Here is a 26664-nt window from a genome sequence, read left to right on the forward strand (position 1 = left end):
GTGTGCCTGTAATCCTAGTCCTAGGGAGACTCATGCAGGAAGCTCAGGAGTTCAAAGCTAGTCTGTTATATAGTGATTAATACACCATCTTGGGCTACAAGGGACTCCATCTTAAAATAAATTAGTCAAAAGAAATAACAGAAAGGTCCTTGACTTTTCAGTTCCTTATCACTTTGCACCCATTCCATGACCTATTGTGATTTGTGCATCTTTAACACACTTAAAAGATATTGTATTTTCCCTGAGAACTGATGGCTTATGGGTTGATAAATAGGACAGGCATATTACAGCTCTGAATATCTGTCAGTGTTAGCCACTATTATTTTTTATTTAAATGTTGTTAGAGAAGACTTGAAACATATATTGGTAAATGGACTAGTGTTGGGTCAATCACTCACCTTCACTAATTGGCTACACACGTTCAACCTTATTTGCCTGTGTTCACAAGCTCTCCCTTGCTCAAATGGCTTATTGTGAATCACTGGCATCAGTAAGTTTTCTGCATTTTGTCTTAACCAAAAGGTTAAGAAGCAGATGATATGTTTTATATAAATGTTCTGGCTTGCATCCCTAAAACATAAAGCCATGTAAATTATTATGATATAATAATCATATTTAAAAACTCATGAGTGCCATTAAGTAGCAGTCACATGTCATCAACAGCTTTCTAACCTCTTAAACAAGCTGTCAGTTTTAGCTAAGATCTGTGTAAGAGACCTATTTTGAGATTATTTGAAAAGTCTCAAGTTTGGTTTTATTCTATTTTGTTTTGATAAACAATTTCTACTAACATTTGGTTTTTGTTTGTCCTTCTTCTTCTTCTTCTTCTTCTTCTTCTTCTTCTTCTTCTTCTTCTTCTTCTTCTTCTTCTTCTTCTTCTTCTTCTTCTTCTTCTTCTCCTCCTCCTCCTCCTCCTCCTCCTCCTCCTCCTCCTCCTCCTCTTCTTCCTCCTCCTCTTTCTTCAGTTTTGTTGTGGAATTAAATCTATTGTCCTGGTCCTGTCAATTTTCCCCACAGCCTGGCGGGGCAGCTTATATACCTGTGGTGTTATTTAACATATGACATCTGGGTTTCCTTTTGCATCTAATCTCAGGGAGCTGAAGACTGATAAGATTCAGGACTGATTTTGTGTGTGAGTCCTCTACAAAAGTGATACATCCTCTGTCCTAATTACAGATTCTTTCCAATTTTCACAATATTATCATCCATAATTATTACTACAATCATTAGGAATTATAAAATGATAAAATTCAAATTTGTTTCATATTTCCCTATTTGTTGGGATATATCAATGAAGAAAAACTGCCACCAACCATTTAGTAACCCTGAAGCAGAAATCTTGTGGAAAATGTAGGATACATGCTCATTTTTTCGCTTACTCACCAGTTTTCAAAACAATGAGCTTACTTGTCTATTCTTTTCCAAAAGTGACCAATAAAGATTTTATGTTGGTTAAATTTCTTCAATGCACTACACATTCTTAAAATATTACCCTTATTGATGTTTTGGCCAGATATTATTCAGCATGGCTTCCAATCCTTTGACAAAAACTTTGTAGCTTGGGACACAAAATTATTTTGTAACGTGCTTCAGAGTAGGAATCAGAAGTCCTGCTGGGTCACTGGCTCCTTGCACTTAGAGATCACACTTAGAGGTCAGAAAGGTCTTGGCTATAGGGGTGGTCATAGGTTCTAGATTGTTCTTGAACATAGAACAATGTGTACATTTTTTATGTAAAAGCTAATACATACCCCAAATTGTTACAGATACTTCTCAATCAGGAGTACTAAGAGTGGTTGCTTCATCCCACACTTCTGTAGCTCCCATTAACCCACCTAATTACGTCTAAGTTCTCAATGACAGCGCACGGTGTTTATTTTTTCTTTACACACAGACTTAATAGCCAGAACATTGGTAGCCAACACCCACCATTCACATTAGTACTACAACTGCCTTAAGGCTGTTTATTCCCCTGGTATTTTTTACCCTTGAAATATATTCCTTTATGAACATATATCCAAGTCTGGGGGATTAAAGCCACTTCAAACCATTTCTCAGAATAGGGATTTTTGCCATCACTTTGAAGCAAACTAAAATGATTCATATCATGTTTTAAAATTTTTTAGGAATCAATTTTTGAATTTGTTTTATCTTTTTAATTAAGAAAATACTTTAATGGATACAATATCAAATGTACAAAGCAGAGTATATTCAAAGAACTGTGATTATTGGTTTTGTTAAGTAGATAATGAGTGAACATCATTCTCTAAAGCTTCAAAAGTATATACACAAATAGAAGAAATGACGAAGTTTCAAAAGTGTATAGATAAATATAAGAAATGACAAAGTACTATTCACATTTCTTTCCATCTAGCTCTTCTAACTTAGGTATATTTTTTAGAGATCAGCTCATAACAGTGTGCAGAAGTCTTCATTCTTTTCTACTTTTCTCCTCACAGTGAATTAATGAAGATTTCTGGGAGTTTTCAGCCATTTGCTTTTTTGTTAGTATTTCAATGACTGCTGTGCAGCAGACAGCCTTTCTTATTTGACTAGTGTATCTACAGCATGGATTCCCTAGTGTAAGAATGGCTTGTTAGGGTCTACAGCATCTTTAGATATTTTCCAATTATTCCCAGGATTTTGTACCATTTTACATTTTCTGAAACAATGTATAAACATGTCTGGTTGCTTTCAGACAGGAAACTATTAGATTTTTTTCAACCTGATAGTTGTAAATAGATTTTTGAGTGTGGGATTTAATTGGAGTTTCTCTTATAAATGGGGCCTGTGGATATTCCCAGACAATAAAGGACCACTTCTGTCATCCTAACTTTACAGTCTCCTGGAAGACCCATGAACACACACCCCGCAAACCCACTTCTCTTCTGTTCTCTGACTTGCGTTCAGCTCCTTCTCTGGTGCCACATCTCTTGCCTAAATCAAGGCACTCCTCCACTGAGTCCCCATGTTCCCTTCCAGATCCTATCCTGTGACCACGATGGTCATTGCTCTTCTGGCTGCTACCAGATATGCAACTGCAGCCCAGCACTCTCCTCCTCCTCCTGTCCTTTGCAGCAAACGGCTTGCTGAAGGCTTCTCCATGGCACCTTCCAGCTACCATAAGCTCAGTTTGTATAAAGCCCCTCCCCCAACAAGTCCTTCCTTTGCCTGCTTCACTACATGCAGTGAAAGCTACCGTAGGTCACTAGGGGCTTTGTGTGCGGACATGTCTGTGTGGATGTGTGCATGCATGTGTGCAAGTGTGCTCACTCTTGTGTGTGCTTGTGTGAAAGCCAGAAGTTAATGCTGGGTGTTGGAAAGCATTGTCCCCCTTAATATTTTGATAGAGAGTCAGTCCCCTGTTGAACCCAGAGCTTCCCATCATGGGTAGATCAGCACATCTCCAGACTGCCTAGGTTTTGCTGATTCTAACTTCCCGTCCTTCCCACCACATCACCAAGCACCCATTTTTGTGATTTTCATCCTTTTCATCTTTCCTTCTGTACCACTTCCATCTCTGCCACCACTCCTGACTCTCCTCACCACTACACCTTTCTCTCCTTCAGATGGACTTGGATTCTTTTTTTAAAGAACATTATCTTCTTTTGTTTCATTTTGGTTTTTGAGACACAGAGTTTCTATGTGGAACCCTGGCTGTCCCAGAACTCACTCCGTTGACCAGGGTGGCCTTGAACTCAGAGATCCACCTGCTTCTGCCTCCAGAATACTTCACTTAAAGATGTGAGACACCACGGCCCAGGCTGATTTTTTTTTCACAACACAAAGGCATTGAAAGTATAATTAACACAGGGCCATATTCCAGTTCAGAAACCTCCAAAGGTTCAAGAAACCAAATAGACAAAAACAAATAGTGAGACAAACTACACAAACATTTTTTTATCATAACCATGAATGGGAGTAAGTAAATGCTACAGATCCCAGAGACATTAAGAGCAAGATATGTGTGGGTTAACACAAGTAACATTAGTAAAGAATGACTTTGGATTCATCATTTGTACACTTCTTTTTACAATTAGTCTGCTTTCAGCTATAACTTAAATATTTACAATAAGTATGGACTGTGAAAAGACCTTAAGGTCTTAATTAGCTCCTGGACAGATGGAGTTCCCCAGCAGGTTGTCTGAATCTCTGTGCCAGATACAGTAATTCTCTGCAACTCCCCAAAGGGGGAGCATCCTCTTTCCCTGTGCACTGTGGGACAGTTTCTATCCAGGCATCCTTACCTTTGTGGTCCACAGTTTGACAGTCCAGTCAAATGAGGAGGTGACAAAGAGATGAGAAAAGTCGATGGGGCCCACTGCCATATGGCAGTTAATTCCCGTCACTGGTCCTTGGTGACCTTCAAAGACCTCACCAATGCCTGCTTTGCTGCAGAGAGCAAGAACAGCATTTCAGTGATCTTTGCAAAGCAAAGATTGACCATCTCCATTAGAACAACCATACACGTCAAATGAATAAAAACTGAGCAGATAATAATTAGGAATATACACATTTATACATGCCTGCATATAATCACAAGTAATAACAATAGAGGCCACAAATTTGAAGGAGAGCAAGAGGAAGTATATTTAAAGTTTAAGAAGGAGAAATGATGTAATAAAATTATGATCTCAAGAATAAAATGGAAAAAATGATTAAACAAAAAATGATCCTATGTGATCAAGAATAAAACCATTTTCAGAGCAAATTTGACAGGGAAAACATTGATGGTTAAGAAATCTTAAGAATTTAATAAGAAAAATATTTATTTTTCTATTTCCAGTGGCCTTACAGATTTTGTTATTTTGGGGATGCTGTTGTGGTGAAACAAATGCACTTGAATCTCAAGAGTTTTCTTAGTTTTGATGCAACAACCCCTGAGATGCTCAAGCCCCATTTGAGTGTCCTCTGAGGACTTTATTGGCTATAAAATTCAATAACTCTTTGAATGAATAGTTGTTTATTCTTCCAAGAAAACTGCTTAAATTGACACATCTGAAAAATGTAACATATGATGAAAACTGTAGGTGCTTCAAAATAATGCACATGGTATCAATATAATACAGAAAAGCGATCTTTTCATTCCATTGGAAACTGAAGCCAGATTAGGGATTTAATTTTGTAAATTCCATAAGGAGAGCTATCTTACATTTCTTGTTGCAAAGTATCTAATATACAACAAATACTCTTTATAAATGTTTGTTGAATTAAATCACAAAGGAAAAGAGAAAACTTAAAAAAGTACACTTGAGAAAAAAGGATGCACATTTTACAAGTCTTCCTCCGGCATGGATTAATTAACTGAGCTGGGATTATTTCCAGGCTTCTCTTATTACCTAATAGCCTACATGCAGTCATACACAATTAGGCAATGCTTAGAAAATATACCCACAATACTATATTTAAAAGATTCATATGCACGAGGCTATAAGTATGACAAACATGTAGGGATTGTGGAATCTCAATATTATGTCAAGTAAAAGCAAAAATGAATTCAGTTAGTAAAACATTTGGGCCCTGAGCACCAATAAGTGTCAATGTGCTTAGTACAATTTGGAATCATGAGCAAAGCATTGCTGAGTGTCTTCCGTGTAATAAGCACTCAGCCATTATGCTCAGTAAAACTGCTAACAGCGCTTCCAACACAGGCTCAGCAAAATGTGCCCTGGTGAGCAGGAGCAGCGGATCTGAGCAGTGGCCCCTGGTGGGGCGCCACTTGTTCTTAGCAGCATCCTGAGAGGAATTACAGGGTGCAAAGCAAGGACCTCGTTTAATTTGTGGAATTGGATTTGCACTTTTCATTAGGTGAAAACTAGAAACCTCCCACCTCTTCCCTGTAGCCCTAAATGACTCGAGTAACATTATTACAGAGCCAGCGCTTGCTACTTTATGACCTTACCAAAATTTGCATTTTATAGTTTGGATGGATGGACCAATGTCAAAAGCAAAATCAAATGTTTAGTAAAGACATTTGTGGTGTGAGGCAGAGGCACATTCTTTTGAACAACAATGCATACTCTGGGCCTGTTTGCAACAGCCACAGAATAAAACACCCATCATTTAGAAGGTGACTCACAAGAAATCTGGAAGAAAATCAGAATGTACACTCCAGATCATAAACACCCTGAGTATACACACCCAGGCTGTAGCTGAATCGGGTTAACGGAAAGGCTGTCTTGTTGATTCGAGCGCACACAGAGATGGAACTGTGGCCACGGGTTTGACTCATTAGATCTGTGTGTCACACACCAATTATGGTATCTTTGTGGGTGCTGGGTATGTTTATGCACTTGACAGGCTCACTGACAAGAACTAGGTTTATTCGGACCGTGGTGGCGCACACCTTTAATCCCAGCACTTGGGAGGCAGAGGGAGGCAGATCTCTGAGTTTGAGTCCAGCCTGGTCTACGGACGAGTTCCGGAATAGCCAGGACTGTTATATAAAGAAACACTGTCTCGAACCCGACTGCCTCAAAAGAACCAGGTTTACACAGTACTGGTCTACGTAGAGCATTCGGCAATACACTCTGTTCAGAGGAGGAGAGCACAAATGTTTGAGCAAACGAATAAACTGATCCTATCTTTTTGTGTTTGGTGTGTGGGTTTAGTCCGGTTTTGTTGTTATAGAGATGCTGGACATAGACTTGTGAGGCCTAACTTCCCCAGTCATCTTTAAATCCTACGAGCAGGGCAAACACTGCTTCTTCTGCCACAGAAACAGTGGTAATATCACAGCTTGTGTTACTAGAGTGGAAAAACTCATGTGGCTGAGCTTAAACAATTGGTTATTCCTTATTAAGTCTAAATGGCCTGGGATGGGAGCAAGAGATGAAAAATCCATTGGCCAAGAACTAGGAAAGGGAAAGAGAAGGTAAGCATCAATGTGAATGTAGGGATCCTTTCAAAAGATATGAGGCCACCTGTTAGCGGCCGAGTGGCGGGAATCCACTTTGCTATGGCTGACTTCAGAGGCATCTGCCAGTGTCTCCTGGGAGCTACTGCACAGTTCTGTGTATATTTCAGTTTCAACATTTCTGACTTGGAGGGAGGATCTTTTTTTTTTTTCTCTTTTGCAGAAAGGGTTTCTCTGTATAGTCCTGGTCCTGGCTATCCTGGAACTTGCACTGTAGACCAGGCTGGCCTTGAACCCAAAAAGATCCTCCTGCCTCTGCCTCCAGAATTCTGGGATTAAAGGCGTGCACCACCACCACCCGGCACCACTACCAGGAGGGTCTTAAGGTACTTTCTTCATTATTTAAGTACTGTCATTTCTTTATTTCTTATTTAAATTTTCAGTCCTTTACCTACTAACTATATGCCAGGGTCTAGGGCAGGACATCAAAGATGAAATGGAAACAGTTTAACAAGAGAAATATGGTAGAATAATGACTGATGAATGACTGATTGAAGCAGAATGTGATGGATTCTATAGCAGTTGTTTGCAGAAGAAGATATAAAGAAACCGGCATGACTGACTAAGGTTCTTTCCTGCTTATCCAACTTCAGTTGCCTTGGTGACTCTTCAGAAACTATTTAATTTTGCATCAGTCTTTACTCTCAACAAGGACACAGGTACCTTGCACTTAGTATATTGTTACGATGGCATCTGATGCTAGACCAAGAAGAAAACAAAGGAACTGACTCATGAAAGTACACAGGGATAGGCAATGTTTGGGGGTAGTTAATCTCTGAGGGGCACATGGTGGGAGCCTGATGGTGTGTGTGAAAAATGAGTCTGGCAAGGAACAGGGAGTATGATAGGCTCTGTGAGGAAGTCAAACATTTTCTTCAAGGCAACGAGAAGTGCCCAAATGTTTGTAAGTTACCAGGGCCTCACACAGATGTGTGCTTTAAACTAATAGATTTAAGATTGCGGTGCATTGTATTTCTTGAGGAATAACTATCTTACAAAGCAAGGTGGTTATAATCTAGACGGCAAGAGTTTGGAAAATGAAGACCATGTCATCAGAAAGAAAACAGAAAAATCACCTTCCATGACGACAAGCTGTGTAGACGGTACCTTCCTCACTGCCAACCACGAAGTTGTTGACGTCTCCTGTCGGGAAAGCCATTCCCGTAACGGCGACAGGCTTGGACTTATTGTACACCAGCTCCATGCTCTCCTACCAAAACATGGTGTGGTTACATTTCCATCTGTCAACTCCTCGCCATGCCAAAGATAGCATGGAAAAATCATTTGGCTAAATCGTCTGTTTGCTTTTCACACAGCGCTACAAAAGACCCCCACTGTGCTAGAAGCCAGGCTCTACTGCCCCTGATATCCAGGCTGCTCTGTGTCTCTGGTTTCAGGCCGGCTGGATTTCATCAGCATGTGCCACTGCTTCCCCAGCCAGGCAGAGATGACAGGTGAGAATTTTGAAACTAATGGTGCAGAAACTAAAGATAATACTATAATGATTATACTTGTCAGCTCCAGGCTTTAATAAAACACACAATACCCTTGTATTTACAAACATTTTCAAAATCAATTGTTCATGAGAATACACGTGTCTTAATATCAGATGTACTAAACACATTTGTCACGAAGGGACTGTGGGTCCTCCATGAGTTGAGACCAGGAAATTGTCACTCAGGTCATAAAAAGCAGAAATCAACAGGAAGTAGACCCCATGAACGGTAGCTGTCAGGTGTACAGGCTCTGAACTCACAAAGAAAGGTATTTAAATAACTGCTTCAGATAGCACACATGTTTTTATTGTGGTGAAACTGTCTGTTAAATTTAGAGAGTATGTCAAAAGACATACATAGTTCTGGGGCCAAAGAGATGACTCACTGGTTAAGAGCACTGAATGTTCTTCCTAAGGACCTGGGTTCCATTCCCAACAACTGTGTGGGGCACTCCAACTCAAGGAGCTCTGATCCTCTGATCCTCTGACCTCCGTGGCACCACCCCCCCACGGAATACACTCACACAGACACACATGACTTAAAACAAGTGTCTAAAAATATATTCTGTTACATTAAGTTTAACGGCAATGAAAGGTAATATCAACAATGCCCCTCATTATTCCTGGCTATTATATCAAGCAGCCTATTTTGGGTATCTGAAGCTTGGCACAAACTTGTTGGTGGAGTTGTACCAGAACTCAGATTTTCCTGTGCAAGCCAACCAAGCTATTTTGGCCACAGAGTTCATCGATTGGAAGTCCATGAACTGGAAATCCTTGCCGTCAGGGTATAGCACAGCAACCCTGAGACCCCATGTAGTACTGAGCACTCATGACACCCCCACATTGAGAGCATTGCAGCAGGGTGACTAAAGGGGAGAGTGCCTTGACAGTAGCATAGAAAATAGGAACATCCGATGGTCTGCCCCATCTCTAAAGTCAGTGGTAAGGAAGGAAATGAATGGTGATCACTCACTGGGGTGGGGGTGGCAGGGGGAGAGGGGCAGACAACTGTGGGATGCTCCACTTATCCCTGCCCTCTATGGGGACAAGACTAAGAAATACTCCATCTCCATGTAGAGTCGGGCATCTGTGGGCATGATAACAATAATTAAAAAGTGGGCTCTGGGCTCCTGCATCACTGACTTAACCTAAACAAACACGTGTTTAATCAGCAAAATTGGCAATTAAAAATTCTCAAATAGAGGGTTTGCTCTGATATCTGTTTATAATCTCCAGGCTTTTAAAAGAAAGCAACACATTGCTGAGAATTTTAATGCAAAACCATAAACTATCCGCACACAACTGCGGGCCTGTATAAAGATCAGCAAAACCAGGAAGCTGAATTGTGACCTGTTTATTAGCGCTCTCTCCCCCGCCCCTAAAGTTATGTGAAAAACTTAGCTTTAGTGTTCTCTACATCTGCAGATACTTAGATGGAGTCTTTACAATTCCCACATGTCCTTATATATTTGAAACTAGTCCTCTTCAAAAACTGACTGGGAGACATTGTAGAGCTATCATTCTAGGGGAGGGGACAAGAATTGTGAGTCTGGGGGTTATTTTCTGGATATTTATCATATATTTGCCAGAGACTATTCCAATGAACTTTCCATGGTTTTCAGTTGGGGGAGAATGTTACATTTTTTTTCACACAGAGACATGTGGAAAGCATGAGCATGTCTGCATTCATGCTTGCGCACATGTGCACGTCACATGTGTATGCAATGAAAGTGGCCCTCAGACGCCCGCCTCCAGCATTCTTCTTTACTCCAGGCTTTTGTTTGGTTTCTGTTGCTGTGATCAGTAGTGGTTTGGAAACACTGGAACCTTTTCATTTTCAACTTCTCACTTATTGAGCAAGGAATGGCAGGAGCCATGTTCACAAACATTCCAGAGAGGGAAACAGGCGGTTGTCTAGGGCGCAGGAGCAAGCAACAGCTTGGGTTTCTGTTTTGCTGGGATACTTTTCCTTTAGGCCAATTTCCCAGAAGGTGTTGCTCTGCTGAGCTCCAACCTTATTTGCATTGCTTCCCAATGCTCTAGGGTGAGTACAATCCACACTACAGGCAACTTCTATAATCACTGCGTTTTTAAAATGGGTTACTTCATTTTCATTTGAAACTGACCTAAGGATTAGCGTATTACAATAATTACATAATTTGTGGTAGAGGAAATCGGTCTTGGCCTCAAGGACAGACTGCAGAAACCAGGCCTCCGGGCCTGTAGGATGCATGTTCCTAAGGAGGCAGGTCTTTGAGCCGACATGCTGTAATGTGTAGGTGAAAACAGACACACCTGAGGAGTTGAAAGCATATCCAGGCTCCAGGAACACATCTTTCCATCCGTAGAGACAGTGATGAGGTTGTGAGCATTCTGAGTCCCAACAACATTGACACAGTACACAGGATGCTGTAAAAACATCAACATGGAGGATCAGGTGTTGCTGCAAGGGGAAACGATTGCATCTGAGTGTCAAGCACATTATTATGACAAGGATACAGAGTGACATCATCTAGCTAGCATAGGACCTTCCAGTTATTTGCCATTTGTGAGCCCAATTTTGTAGAAGTTCTGCAGTGGAAATACTTACAAAGCGTCACCTTGCGGAGTTTGATGCAATGCAATAGAACTGAAGGGAATGAGAAAAAAATGAGTGTTGCTGGGGCAGGAGCAGGCATGGAGGGGAGTTTGGGTTACATGAGTACGTCTACTACACAGCATGGCTTCTAAACTCAATGTGAATATGAAAAGGGACAGCCTTCAAAGGTATAGAACTGTAGTCTGGGAAGGACTGCGCTACTAGATCTGGAGTTTAATGCATTCTAACATTCTAGCCAGTGCCAAACATTTGGTAGCATTGTCTTTAAAAAGTGGTGACTACTCACTAGTTTAATTTGAGGAGGGGTAGATTGGTGGCAGACTTACTGTAACAATATACTTAGTGAGATAGAATTAGGGTTTTCTTGTCGGTTATTTCAAAGCCTGAGATGAGAGGTTTACTTTTCAGAACATGAGTTGGAGTTGTATAGAGGTTTAAATTTGGCCTCAACCTTGACAAAGTTCATATATACATCCTGGGAACTAAGTAAGATGCACTGGCATCTGTCAGAACTCTAGAAGCTTAGCTCATTCTATAGACTTCTACACAGTAGGCTAAAACCATTTGCAGCTGCTCACAAAACACTAAATGGAAGGTTAGAAAAAGCAGAACCTAGCAGCAATTTGGGTTAGATTTCAGGCATCTCAACCATGAGTGGCCAAACCACAACTTACTCAATGCATCTCTGAACAAACAGCTGACAGTTGAAGCTAGACTTTTGATGAGTTAGTGTCCATAATACCTAGCCACAACTACAATGAAACAATCTTCAATACTTGGAAGCTGGTATTACAGAAAGGGTGGTTCTGAGACTATTATTATCATATAAACTCCTGGTCAGAAAGAACAGCAATAATCATTGAGTGTAGCTACTTGGCTGCCTCTTTCTAGAAGTCATCCAAACTGGGTTGCAACACCTTTCTTACAGGGCGGTCAGTGTGAGCATTAACTGCTGAGATTTTTCCTTCAGTAGTTGTGATTTAAAAAAAAAACCTATGGAGCTACTCTCAGTGCATCGAGTAAAAACAACACAACTTTTTGAACATTTTTAGATTATTCTTTTATACCCTCCCCAACTTTTAATTCCCAAATCTTGCTTTAGGCTAGTCATCACTAATTCCTTCCAATCTTTCTTGGCTACCTAGTTCTCAACATTTTCTTCATTTCAATCATTTTCTGTTGAATGTACCATCTTTTATCAGAGTTCCCTAAGGGTAAAGTTCTGGGAATAATGCAGGACTATCTACCTACATTTTGACCTCATAATGCTGAAATATCTATAGCAATGATTTGTCACTTTTAATACATTGAGGTATAAGCCACTTTATTGCATTGCTAGAGTATACATTTCTGACTGTTCTATCGTCTTCTACCCATGTTGATGGAGTGGTAGTAAGTTCCAATGTCTTTTTCACGCCATGATCCTACTGACACCTTCCCATGTATCAGCATTAGTAGATCCCCCCAATGGTTAAGTACAGCTGATATTTGATATCCACACATTCGTAAGTACAGCAGATATTTGAAACTAAATGGAATCTTGATCAGGTCTCTAAATACCAGAAGGATTGGCTGGGGTTGGACTGTAGCCAACAGTCTTTTTCAGGTCTTTGGTATTTTGGAACTCAAAGCACTGTGTCCTCAAACTTAAGTCATGAACTATGTAGATTTAGTAAAACTGATGAATATGTGTGAATTAATATATTCAGAAAGCTGGTGTTGTGACTTTATGGGATTGATCTGGGAAGGCACTGCACTGAATTCAGTTTTTAAAAAAAATCTCTTTCGTAGAATGCATGGTACATAGCTGTGAACTTGAAGACTACCTAATTTTTTTTTGCAAGAGTTGACTGGAACTTTGTTACTAACCACTGAGACTCAACACAGAAGCCTCAAAAGGAGGGAGAAGATACGGGTCAAAATACCCAAAGGACCATGCAAGCGCATCTCTACTTAATGGAAAGAAACCAACAAAAAGGCAACAGTACAGATCATTTTCCCCAATAGAAATGCCAGCTTGTTTTTATTTATTTTAGGAATAAACATGCTGTGTGGCAGAAGGATTTTGTTTTAATTATGATTTCCTGTTGCCCCAAATACATATGTGTGGTGGGTGTGAAAGGAAATTAACAAGCTCTCTGTGGAGAGACTTTTTTTGTTTGTTTGATCCTGGCACCAATCAGCAAGGCAATGATTGAAGCTGAAAGACAAACACAAAATAAACTGTACACATTGAGCTACGGATTAGACAAAACACAGCAAGAGAGAGAAGAAATGTATTTGTGTTTTATTTTCTAACAGAAACAATGCCACTCAGCTTGATAGCAACAACACTGAGTTGTGATGGCCACATTGTTCATTACTTGGAGAAGAAATGGTAAGTCTTCCAAAGAACTCCAGAGTTGGAATACTCCTAAAAGCTTTTTGCTAAATCTTGAAACAGTTGCGTTTCTAATTTTTGAAAAATTGGAAGCTTGTTCACAAATGCACCAGGCATCCACAGAGAGCCAAGGAATGGTTTTGTGCTATTCAAGGGGACACCTGCACTGGGCTGCTCTTCTCTTCAGCCACAATTTTCTGTTATTAGTTTGGAGAAATAGGGTAGGCGAGATCAATTTCCCAAGATTCCCAAGAACCATTTTTACCTGCAAGGATCTTTGGCCCCAATCAATCAAAATTAGGACTGGCTTGGCATTTGCCATTTCCCATTGTCAAACTGAAGAAGAATGGGAGAATTCCCCTCCTTCTTGTCTCAGTGAAGCGGCAAGCCACCCATTTTCGAAGCTGGAATGGTTTTGTGGACAGGGGATGAAACAATGCAGCAAGCACATTAAGGAAATTGGAAACAATGCTGGGGCTGTATCCTTGGTCATAATTCTGGCATTTGAGAGAGGGAACATCAGCTACCCTGAATGTCAAGGTAGTGGCGATTGATGGAGACATGCCTGTCTTCTTGTCCCTCCTAACAATTGCTCTTCACACCTGTCATTCTCTTAAAGGAAATGACAGAGCAGTTGTCTTGTGAACACTATGCTGAACCTCTTCTACTAAATTATGGGTAATGGTTTTGAGATGTTGACTTTTAACTCTGGGGATTATACTGTCACTGTAGACTTCATGTTGAGACACTACACATTCCAGAATTTAAAGTCATAGTACTTCAAATTACAAATGGGAAAGGCGTGTTGGCAAATGTCCCATATACCATCACTAGGGATGGTACTTGCTCTCTGTGGTCTGTTTGGAAATATGTTTGCATCTCAAAATACCAATGTGAAGAGGTTCTTTAGGTAGACAATTACAGTAAACCTTCACTGGGTGGCTTCTGAACATCAAAGGAGATCTTTCTATGTGCTAGAACTTGAAGATTATTAATACATTTCTAAAAAGTTAGTGTGCTTTCTTAAGTGGCTCTGGCTTGCCTGGAGCTCAATATGTAGACCAGGCTGGTCCAGGTCTCCTAGAGATCCATCTGCCTGTTCCTCCCACATACAAATCAATGCTTCTTTAGTCCACTGATTTTTGGAGACAGGTTCTTTATTTGTAGCGCAGGATGCCCTCAAAGTAGGAATTCTTCTGCCTTAGCCTCTAGGGTACTAGGTTAGAAGCATACAGCATCACACTTTATCTGCTATTCACTAAGCCATATTGTAGTCAGTTAGGATGCAGTCCCTATAAATGAGTCACACTGTTGTCCTGTGAGCTGCTTCCTCTCTCGGGGGTTGGGTTGGTATCAAGGGTATGGTAAAAGACTGACTTACTGTATGTGCAGCAGCTGACAAGGGGGTCCGCTGGACAGGGGTCCTTCGATGACTGCGATTGTCCCAGAGGACAATCTGGCCTGAATAGGTGCCACCAACCACCAGATTAGGATGAAAACGGGCAAAGCAGACTGACATCACTGAGGACTGTGCAGGAGGAAAGAAACATGGAGAATTGTCATCCGCTTTCTTCCTGGATAGAAAACAGCTCATTAGACAAGTTCACCCTCTCCCCCTCCCCCAAAGAGGACATAAAACAATGTTAATCTGACTTGTGAAATACATTTTATACACTAACACAGGATATTTTATAGAGGTAAGCCAAGGGCTTACCCCCTTGAAATCTGAAATTTGAAGTCTTGCCTATGTTGTCAAATAGGCATAAAACCTATCTTAAATACATCATTGTTTTGTGGTCGATGAAGTTTGCATTGTAGACATTTTCCATCTCTTGAGTAAAATTGTGACAGGAACACTATTAATTCCCGACTGGCACCCCAACCAATAGTTCTTTATGCTGAATGCAGTACAGAGGTAAAGTGATTCCAGCTTCAAGAATTTTAACATGTGTGTTTTTTCACTTTTTGCTTGTTTTTTTTTTGGCATAATATAGACTTCTAGGAAGTATCCTAACCTTGGAAGGATCCAACTTGCTCCTCCTAAAGTTCCCTCACCTCTCAGGGGCATTCTCTGTGACCTTCTCCTGCCCACTTCAAACAACTCTTAATGTTATCCTTTGCCTATTTTAACAAGCAGTCAGAAATGGACCTCAATCCAACTTGACCATGCCCTGTCATAATGTCACAGTGTGGCTTCTGAAATCCCACGAAAGACTACTTGGCACTGCAGCCCATGCGAAACAACTTAGTAGAGGCACTGGAAGCCAGACAACTCCCACATCTGCTGCATTCCTGTTGAATCCTGAAGCACACTTCCCATATTGCATTTATAAGCCAAAGTAGTGTTTTCAATAGACACATATCATCCCTTCAATTAAACTCAATGAACAGTTGCTGAGAAGGAAGGCACTGTATCAAGAATGATGTAAATAAAGGCACAGTGAATGCCCCAACAGATGTGAGGTCTACTAACGGGAATGGAGGAAACGGGTTCAGATGAGCGGAGCCCCTGCTGGTGGAGGCAGTATTTTCATGTGAAACAGAGAAAGGTGTCCCTTGGCATAGATACCACTGTGAGCGCAGTCACATGCCTTGGCAAATAAAGAGGAATAGTGGAAGTTGCTTATCTGTTGTGTCTTGAGTGCACCATCCTGGTGCAGGATACAGCTTGTATACTAAAGGAGTGGCCATGATTGTAATACCGGATGTGATTAAATTATGGAAAAAGCAAGGTACTTATTTTTTTCAAAAAGGTAAACGTATTTATTAAACACTAAAGATGACAGGCTTGGTCAGATATTTTGCAGAAGAATATATGAAAGTAACTAAATTAGTAGATATTAAGAGAATGTAAATAAAAGTTAGAATGAAAGGAACCCTCAGTTCCAAGACTTCCCAGACACATTGAATAATTGGGGTCCCAACACAATGTCAGTTCAGAGTGTAAAGTGGAAGAGGTATTTTAGAATCATTGAGGCAGCTTTAAGTTAGTGTATGCTGGCCATGGAACACAGTATTTTTAATAAGTTCATGAGTGTATCACAAAAGCATACTGAGTTTTCTACCCCCCAGGCCCCAGATACTAAAGATAAAAGCCAAAATAAGAGCTTTCTGATGCCGTCTGTGGAATATGTACCAGAGGAATGCGAGCAAACAGTTTGAAGTGATTCAAGAGATGCACGAATTATAGATCTTTATTGGGACACTGGTTCTTGGCTGTGTAAAGCAGGGTACTTATAAAGGTTTCATGGAAGGGTATGTCTCAGACCATGGTCTTTGGGGGAAAACTGAGTAGATGCAGAAGAAAAGAAATGCATCTTACAGTGGTGAGAGAATAAAGGTGGACTGGAGATTGCTGAAGAACAGTCTGCTACCTGACTGGGCTGGAAGGGACCATGGGAAAAGCACAGACTTTGAGCAATCGTGTGTCAAAATGCTATAATGGTAAACAATCAGAATAGCAGTCAAGGGAAACTGAGACTTGCTCTTAATTGGAAAACTAAACTTCCCCTCCCTCCCTCCCTCCCTCCCTCCCTCCCTCCCTCCCTCCCTCCCTCCCTCCCTCCCTCCCTCCCTCCCTCTCTCCCCCTTCCTTTTTCCTAACTTTCTTTTTTTCCTTCCTACCCAGCTTCTGTCCTCCTTCCCTTCTCTCTTTCTTCTCTCTCCCCTTCTCCCTCTTCCCTCACCACCTCTCTCTCTGGGTGTTTTGAGACAAGGTCTTTCTCACTATGCTGCCCTGGAACTCACTATGAAGATCAGACTGGCCTCAGACTCACAGAGATCTGCGTGTCTTTGCCTCACAAGTGCGGGGATTAAAGGTGTGAATCACCACATCTGTCCAGTTCTTGGTGACAGCAAAAAATAAAAGGTCACAAGACTCCCTGGTCAAAAAGAAAAGTGCCTTCTCTCTCAGGCACTCCGAGGTAGAAGAAAGAATGTAGGCTATTTTTCAATGTCATGTTTTCCTAGTTTGAATGATTTTCAGTTCCAATTCCTTGAACACAATTCGACAGAGAACATGCCCATGTCCCAATCTGGTTTTCATAAAGTCTAAGAATAACTCTGAATAATGACGCTGAATTAAAGAAAAAGAACATAATGCTGGTCAGCTTCTTGTTTTACACATCCCACAGAAACGATACTTAGCTTTCAATTGATGAAATTCTTATGCTCCCTGAGCTATGTTGGAAACTAAAAAAAAAAAAAAAGCTTCAGAGAATCTTAAAATCATCCAGGTGGTATCACCAATTGAATTTACCAAAGCCCAAATCAATATGGATAAAGGAATGTCATTCAGTTGGAAAAACCTGGAATTCAACCACTTGATTGCTTCCCTGTTTCAGTTAAGTCCCAGCAAATTCTCCTGCAAATCTCGTGCAGTTTGTTGCTGGAATGAACTCGAGGAGAACAAGCAGAAAGAGGTATTTCAAAAGCTGACAGACAGAGCTAACAATGAATTAAAATCCACTCCACGGGCTGGAACTAATACCTTCTTGTTCATTCATTTACTGGTTCCACCTTCATTCATTCACTCACTCATTCATTCATTCATCAAACACTCAGCACTGAGATCTGCTAAATCATTTCAGAACTTTCCCCGTATCATAATGCCCCACTTGGGATCCAGAGTTCCATGTAAGTTCATTAAACAGTCCAGTGAATGCAGCAGAAGAGTAGCCCCATGTTGGGGTGTGGGACCAATCACCACAGTTAACTTTGTTTTTCTGAGAAGCAATTTTTATGACACCATGAAGAGGAATAAAAGCACACATTCTTATTTTCATCTGATATTGAGAAAATGAAGTATAATTACATTAATCAATTTTACTCCTATTGAGCCCAGCACATCAATGATAACACGTTAACATTATGTGAGGAGCTACGTAATTATACATTCTACAAGCATTCTGCCTTCTTTGTGCGCCCACCTCTATCCACGTGATCTATAGACTATGTACAGAAAGTTCTGCAAACAGCTCCAGGGTTTGCCACACTTGATATGATATTGCCATTCTTAGGGAAACACTGAGGCAGTGTGATCTGAATGGCCTACAGGAAAGGTTTCGTTAGAATTTGGTCATTTCTTGGGCAGTTCTTAAATCCACCAGTGTTTGGTGCAATGATGACAAATGTTTGCATAATGCTCTTTAAGCTCTTTTTTAAAACTTTCATCTCAAAGTGTAGGTTCCTTTAGATTCCATCCACAGCTCTGGCAGTTCTGAGAGTTCTTCAGATTTGGAGGATTTTGCATCAACTATGCCCAGAGGGGGGTCTTGGAGACATCTGCGTCCCCCTGCTGCTCCTAGAGCTACTGAGTTCACTACTGTTGCTGCCTGGACTGTCGGGGAATTTACTAACTGCCAGTGAAAAGCTTGAATGGTGGTATCATCCACCCACTTAGAGCTGTCTGGTAAAAAGGAGAAAAATGTGTCTCAGGAAAAGTAGTTGACATGTCTAAAAAAAGAAGAAGGGTTATTATTATTATTTTTCCTGCCCTCATTTTTAGCAGCATATTTTCAAAAGACAATTATCTTGGAAAGCATTTTATTAATATTAATGTTAGTTTAAAATTCGTCACTTTCCTAGGCATTAAGGTTGTGTATTAGCTTAGCTATTTAACATTGTAGCAAGGCATTATTAAATTAAGATAAGGAAACTCAGGCACGAAAAATTAATTGGAATAAAGATATTTTCTTTTTTCTTTATTTTCCTGAGCTCTATAAGAATACACATGTGACCCATCACAGTGTTACATGTTTTCAGTTCCGACCCTTGGGAAGCAGAGGCACAAGAGTCAGGAGTTTAGGGCCAACCTGGGCTACATAGCTAGAGCTGTTCACAAACAAAGAAATCAAACACATGTGTATATAGATATTCCTACATTTAAATTTTCTAGTTATTGTATTTTATTCTTTAAAGTGTTAGGGCCTCTATTTTGAAAAAAAAAAATAGGAATAGCCGTTAAAGTAGGGTAGCCTAAGGAAGTAGTTCCTGCGAGAGACAAGTCACGAGGTTGGTGAGAATTTTTGGACAATGTTAACTGTCTCATCAATGTAAATGTTCCTGACACTCCAGCTGAACACTGTTTTCACAAAGCTCATGATTTCATTGATGTGGCTATGTTGCTGGTCAAATCAGAGCCCTGGAAATACGATAAGCCTACATGTTAAAAGCTTGGTGTAAAACTGGAGACCCTGAATGCATTGCGGGCAGTCCTTCCTAACAGGACACACAGTATATTTTGCTTATTTGAAAAGCACAGTTTCTTCCAAATCAGGACAGGGAACGTCCTAAAACTGTTTGTGAGGAGCAAGCCACCTTCACTGATGCATGTTGGTGTCTTCCACATGCATGCTTGCTGAGAGACTACTGAGGATGTGTCCTCCTTTTCAACCTTGAGCAAGCGGACTGCCTAGTTACAGGCATTTCTGCAAATCAGCTTCACCCATATTGTCTCATGTGCCCAAACTGATGCACCCATTAGACAGGGCTACACATCCTTACCTCTGTTTTAAGAGAACTCAGTTCATTTTGCCCCATTCATGGGGAAATTCCCAAGGGGTGGAGACTCCACTTTGAGCGTCTCCCTTCACTCACGACACACCACCGCATTCAATTCAGTCAGCCCAAAGTCTTCTTTAAGTGGTTGTGGAGGCTGTTTTACATTTTATAGAGTTAATCTAGGCCAGCTTAGGGACCAGACTCCCCCTTAACCACAGACCCATATTCCGAGGGTGAACAGCCTTTGGTCACTGCTGTCTGGGAAGCTTGCCCCCTAGGTTCACATTTGATCTTGTTCCCCGTGTCCTTCTGTGGGTGGCACGCTGCCCACTCCCTAGCCACCACGCCTGGGTGGGAGGGATAGGAGGTCCTGCATCCAAAACCCTCTCCTATTTCAAGTACCATCTCTTCTGGGGGAGAGGTCGGTCCCCAGGGATGGAATGGCCATATTGCTGCCAGATGCTGTCTAATGGTGGCTGACATTTTATTTGCCTTAAAGTCAATGCTTAACCGTCAGAAGTTCGTGAGACAGGCAGATCGGATCCATCTGCTTCCCACTGAACTAGAGGGTATTTCTGCAAGGACCCCCAAAAATCCTCACAGAGACATTTCTTTTGTTAATGGAAACACACGTAATTGGAGAATGTTGCTACCAAAGCTCATGTGTGGAAGCTGTGAAGGTGACAAGGCCCCCGGGAGACACGAGTTGACACTCCCACGGAGATGGAGGGAAAGGACCAGTTCTTCTGACAGTCTACCCTGGCATGTGCACTCCATTATTCCAAGCTTTAGGAGTGACCATGCACACAAAGTTGTCACTTGATTGGTGCTGGGATCTCTTTGGCAGAGACTAAGCTAGCTGGCCTGTTACTTCTCATCTTAGTTTGCATGTATGTGTGTGTGTGTGTGTGTGTGTGTGTGTGTGTGTGTGTGTAGCTCACTGATTAGCAGGCCTGGCTAGCCACTCCTGTCTCTGCCTGCAGGGTGCTGGGGTTATGGACACACTCTGTTGTGTCAGGGCTTTTGCCTAGGTGTTGGGGATCTGAATTCGTGTCCTCAAGCATGTGCATCAGGCATTTTACCAACTGAGTAATTTTCAGCTCTTATTTTTGGCACATTTTAAAATTATTTATTTAAAAAAATGGCAAGGGCTAGAGCGATGGCTCAATGGTTAAGAGCACAGGCTGTGAGGAAGGTTATGGAGATGTTGACCAAATAGTCAAAGAACACACAATTTCAGTGAGGCAGAAGGAGTAGGAGATCTATTTGTGTATCCTCATGGCTATAGTTAATAATATATTGCGCATTTGAGAATTGCTAAAGAGTGTATAAGTGCTCTAACTATATACATACACATTAAAAAGTAACCACGTGAAGGAATGCGCGTTAGATAGATTGATTCTGCCACTATTCATTGCATTTACATACCAGCACATGGTGTTCTACACCACAAACAATCTTTTCTTAGTTAAAACAAATGAACAAGCAAACAAAAACATACAGATGTCTGTGTCCAGGCTTGGATCTACCAAACTAGAGGGAGAGACCTGGTGGTCCAGGTATGTAACAAGAACCCAGTGTTCCTATCACAGGGAAACTTGATACACAGTTCTTAAGTGAGTACTTTAGTATGGTGTGGCTCTGCATTCTTGTGGGGGTGGCTGTCTCTTCCTAAAATGCAGAGCAGTGCCTATGGTATTTCCTTTATGGGAACACACATCATTTTAAAATTGGGCTATCTGAGACGTCTATTATACATTCCATGGAGAGAGTAAGTACCACCACTTCATTCCCTTCCGTGTTGTTAGTTTTTTATGTCCCTCCTTGCTTTACTTCTTCTCTGTAATGATTACATGCTTAGACCATGATAAATGACTATGATATCGATGGGACTAGCTTCATTTGGCATGGCTATCTGTGAAGACAGGAACATGCTAAGTTTTTCTGCTCAAGGCAAGCTTATGACCATTGCCATCACCATGCATTCCATAACTGTTTACTTTGGGGACATCCTGAGGCTTTGATAACTTAAGTTTAAACAGTTCTCAGACATACTCATATCATTCCTGTTAGGTGTGTGTTTTCAGATAATAAAACTTAGGGTCAGGGAAGTATAGCCACTTACCTACATTCAAACGAACAGAAAGTGACAAAGCTCAAGCTTGAACTGCAGACTGGGATTGTTAAAGCCAGAACATGAGGACAACTGTCAGGTCTGAAAGCTGGCACCCCCTATTTCTGGGACACACCATCTCTTTTTCCATGCACCACACTTCTGATTTCCTCACTTCTGTGGGGCTGGAATCACACTGAATCTTGTGCCTCCCCACGTGGCAGAGAGGACTGGTTGGGCCCCCTGCCTGCTACAGTGGACTTGGCAGTGATCCCCAGACCCCTTTGCAGCTCAGTTTCTGCTGGTCCCATCAAGACAGCTGCCCTCCTCACTCAGCTCCCAGCCTATGAGCTGTGACAGGTGACAACCGACATAATTAGTACCAATCGCGGTGATATTTACCATGAGGTGGGTATTCCTGCTGAGAACTGATTGAGGCCAATTAATCTTTTCATGAGAGCCTACTGAACAGCTTGTCACCGCTGGGACACCGATTGGGTCACTCCTGACAAGCTCTGTGTTGATTGCCACTGCTTTGGGAGAACATTCTTTTGTTTTTGTCACTGTGTAACCTAACCAAAAACATCATTAAAATCTCCCAAATTCTTTGTGAGTATGTCTATTTCCTCAAATTAGATGAATTGTTATTTGTTGTTATAAAAACAAAACAAAAGAAAAACAATAGTGCCCTTGAGGATTTTTAACAAAGCAGTTTTCTTATTTAGAAGCTTCCACACAAGAACTGGGGAACACTCTTACAAACTCAAGAAACATAAAATCAGATTCATGTATCTTTTAATTTTATAGTAGTCTCATGTGAAGACAGAATCATCTTAAGCAAAATGGTCACTTTTTGGAAGTTGAAGATCACCGTGGCTTATGTTTTTAAAAAGTTTAAAAGATTATCCATTAAATATGAATGAAAGATTTGAGTTGCATGTACCCAGAGAACCTTAAAATTTGAGACACACACCAAAAATTTCAAGGTTAAAATCGTATCTACACACACACACACACATACACACACACATAAACACACACACACACACACACACACACACACACACACACACACACACACACACACGGAGTTCTGACATTCTTGCTAAAGTCTAGCTAGCAGCAAGGCCAGCAGCCAGTTGGTCACAATGCAGTCATTCTTAGAAGTAACAGCCTCTGCCCTCCGTCATGTGATACATCAGAACTTAGCACATGGGAGGTGTCATCCTGTCACTGAGCTGACATATGTCACAGAGCAAAACAGTTGCAGAATTTCCATTTCCTGGTTGTAAAGGCCAAATTTGTTTCCACTACAAAATTGGTTTGCAGAAGAAAAAGTGGTTCTCATAACTCCTATTCAGTCCTCACGGTTGGTCACTGGAACAACTTTTTAAAATAGGTTTAATTTTTTTCTAGGAAAGTTGTGGAGTTGGTTTCCATAAACACCATGCTAATTTCCTATTGTGACCATCTTGTCACTATATTAACACAGAGAATCTGTCAGAGCCAAGGAGACCATGCTTACATTCCTACTAACTAGAGCCCACACTGCATCCAAGTGTTCTTAGCTTTTACATCCAGCTCTTTTCCTATTCAGGGACCCCACTCAGGAGTCCACGTTACACTTGACTCCCATGTCTCCTTTGGCCTTTCCAGGCAGGGACAGTTCTTGAGAGTCCCAACTGTTTTGAGAAGTACTTTGTAGCTATCTCTTGATTTGGGTTTACCTTTTTGTTTTTATTTAAGTCTATAATGAATTAAACAGATCTTTTGAGGTGGAATAAAATATTTTGCACTAAAACAAAATAAAAGAGCAAAATATTTCAATACTGAACTCAGGTGGTGAAAAAATTTAACAGTAGCACCATAACTACTATCATCTATCTATCTATCTATCTATCTATCTATCTATCTATCTATCTTCTATCTATCATCTATCTATCTCTACCTCCCTACCCTATCATCTATTTATTAGTCTGTCTATTGCCATATGATAAATTCACATTTCTTACACATTAATTTTTTTTCAAGACAGGTTTTCCCTTTGTAACCCTGGCTATCCTGGATACATGTATTCTTAAAAGTTTTACTATGGTAAAAATAGGATTATGCCATTGTATCTGACGATAATGTCTCATGAAACATTCTCAGGTCAAAGATGCTTTTTTTTCTCTCTATGGCTTTTGAGTCAATTGCCCACTTTATTTTCTGCTTTCAGTATAAATGCAGCAGAAGTTGCTATACCAAGATTGGAATAGACATGAGGTACAACTGTAAAGCTACCCTTTGCTTCCAGGGACAAAAATAATAAAAAAGTCAGAAATACACGATTACCTATGTATGTAAAAAGTACCAGATGTCTTCAATGTGAATGTCTAAATCTTGCTTATTTAAAAAGATAAAAATTTATCATCCCTTTTTGAGTATCAACTAGAGAAAACATTATTCACAGGAGAGGAAGAGCTCTGATTAACGGGAAGCGAGTGGGCAGTGTTCACTTCAGTGCTTGTTCAGACATGAAGGATTAATAGGAGAAAGGGAGGGAAGAATCTTGCATGTCACCAGTTTAGTGTCTTCAAAAAACACTTGGGGTTTTCTAGAATGGCTCACTCAGCCACATGAAAGCTATGCTAAGGGATCCAGCCACACAATTTCTCTAAATCTAGGGCTGGGACTGCTCCACTTTTACCAACCAATCATCTTCCTTGAAGTGCAGCCACAAATTAAATTTATTTTTATTGAAAAAGTGCTCAGTTCTTACAAAGGGGCAAACACAGCATTCATAAATATGGCACTGTCCCTCTTCCCAGTCTTGATAGAGCAGGCACATATAAAAAGAGCCAACTTAGCCTGTTACTCCTTCCCTGCATTTTAGCTATAGAAGCCCAAAGAAGAACGAGTTCAATAATTAGTTCCCCTTCCCTTCTATTACCTCTTCTCTTTTCTTCCCCTTCCCCTCCCCTCTCTTCCATTCCCCTCTCTTAACCTTTCCCTCACCTGTTTTCAAGCACAATCATAAATAGGCTAATGGTATGAAAAAAGAGGAAGAAAATATCACCTCCATATGTCACTCAACAACCGCTCATTAGTGAATTTAATTCCCACTTGGAGGATTCACCAAAACAGTCACAGGCTATCCCACATTAGAGCATCATTACCAAGCCACTTAGGTCAGAAATTATAGGGGAGCCATCAAGGAAAAAAAATCAAAAGAAGAATCCCAAATTATTCAACCACAGGCGGACTCTCTACATGGTTGGTCTAGGTTGCTGTGGTGGCTTTGCTAGGTTGCTGTGGTGGTAGTTCTTGGAATCAGTGGAACCATTCCAAAGTTGACAAGAAATTGGAATTGTCCATTGAGAGGAGGCCTTTCCTCGTCTTAAACACTGTGGCTAATGCAGACCCTGGGGAAGCAAAGAGGAAGTAGAGTCTTGTACTGAGGTGGAAACATTTGCGTGAACTCAGCCCTGAAACCAGTTGAATATGTTTAATTCTGAATGGAGTTGAATCAGGTGACTGACAGATCTCTGATGTTTCATATGAGAGAGGAGTGGTAATCTCTCCTGGAGGGCTCCTGTCTCAGCTCAGGTAACCCCTAGTGGATAAACAGGAATCAAATTTCCTGTAGTTCAGCATGAGCTAGCTTTAAAAGAAAAGACCAGATACCAAACAACCAAGAGACAAAGGTATAGTGAATTAACATTTCTTTATATGGGACCTTGAGAGGAGAAGAAGAGATCTCACTTGAGGGCAATAATAGAATTTGTGTGAGGCCCATTGGGGGCAGGGAGAGGGGGACCAATGAGTGAAGCAGGGGACTGGGAGAGGACAGTGAGGGAGAGGAATTAACAAAATCAAAGGGCAATGATATTTATGTAAGAAAATGCCATAAATAAACCCATCACTTTCTATGCCATCTTAAAAACTAAAAGAATAGATAAAGTTAAAAATACCTTTAGAATCAACTGATTAAATTTACATCTCTTTAGGGGACATTTTCTTAGTCTACAGGGGTAAGCCTATTGCTGATCATAGGACTCGCAAATTAGAGGGCATTTAGACAGATTTTGAAGTTCCCAGTTCTGGAAAGGGCCTGGAGTTCTATTAAAGACTATGCAGCGCCAAGTCCTGACTTGACCATATTCTTGCTCTAATGACATAGGTAGCTGTGCTGGCCACTGGGCGTGCAGCCATAAATTCTGAACAAGCCACAGCATACCCACTGTGTGTGTACCAGTCAATTATTATTCTGGAATGGAATATTTTGCTTTGTGCAGATCTAAATAAAATCTATAGGAGGATGACATTTTCTTTCCTTTTCCTAAAATAGAATACCAGCTGATTTTATGCAAAGAGTAAGAGCAGATTTTATAGCAATCTGTGCTTTGTTTATAGGCTTGCAAGGAGGAACATTTTATCACTGATTTTGGGATTGGAAACTGGTAAGATCATGAAGGGCCCAGGGTGATTTTCCAAGAATTGAAAAAAGAAAGATGCCCAATGATGTTGGGGGAATCCGAAACAATGTGAAACCAGATAATGAAGAGTTAAGAAAACCTTCTCGGCTTGCTAATGAACTCCATCTTGCCCTGGTGAGACCACCCTCCTTTTAAGTAAGAGGTAATTTAATATGCATCGAACTCAGTTGTGTTTGGGC

At 40.8% G+C, this 26664-nt stretch overlaps 1 protein-coding gene and 1 long non-coding RNA gene across 7 annotated transcripts in view; one reads left to right on the forward strand and one right to left on the reverse strand.

Moving 5' to 3' along the window:
• Positions 1-14781, forward strand: part of LOC121132974 — a 28932-nt gene extending 14151 nt beyond the window's left edge. The window contains exons 2-3 of the long non-coding RNA XR_005869684.1: positions 8233-8370; positions 12805-14781. This is a non-coding gene — a long non-coding RNA (uncharacterized LOC121132974). The remainder of the gene's footprint in view (positions 1-8232; positions 8371-12804) is intronic.
• The window catches only part of Dync1i1 (dynein cytoplasmic 1 intermediate chain 1), a 293263-nt gene that overhangs the window by 49089 nt on the left and 217510 nt on the right, over positions 1-26664 (reverse strand). For all 6 annotated transcript variants that reach the window (XM_040728478.1, XM_040728477.1, XM_005082921.4 and 3 more), the window contains 4 exons: positions 14775-14921; positions 10710-10823; positions 7993-8126; positions 4248-4392 (listed from right to left, as the gene is read on the reverse strand). In XM_040728478.1, the coding sequence (XP_040584412.1) occupies positions 4248-4392; positions 7993-8126; positions 10710-10823; positions 14775-14921 (540 nt within the window). The remainder of the gene's footprint in view (positions 1-4247; positions 4393-7992; positions 8127-10709; positions 10824-14774; positions 14922-26664) is intronic.

This window comes from Mesocricetus auratus, unplaced genomic scaffold (genome assembly GCF_017639785.1).
Source record: "Mesocricetus auratus isolate SY011 unplaced genomic scaffold, BCM_Maur_2.0 Super-Scaffold_100019, whole genome shotgun sequence".
Taxonomy (NCBI): Eukaryota; Metazoa; Chordata; class Mammalia; order Rodentia; family Cricetidae; genus Mesocricetus; species Mesocricetus auratus.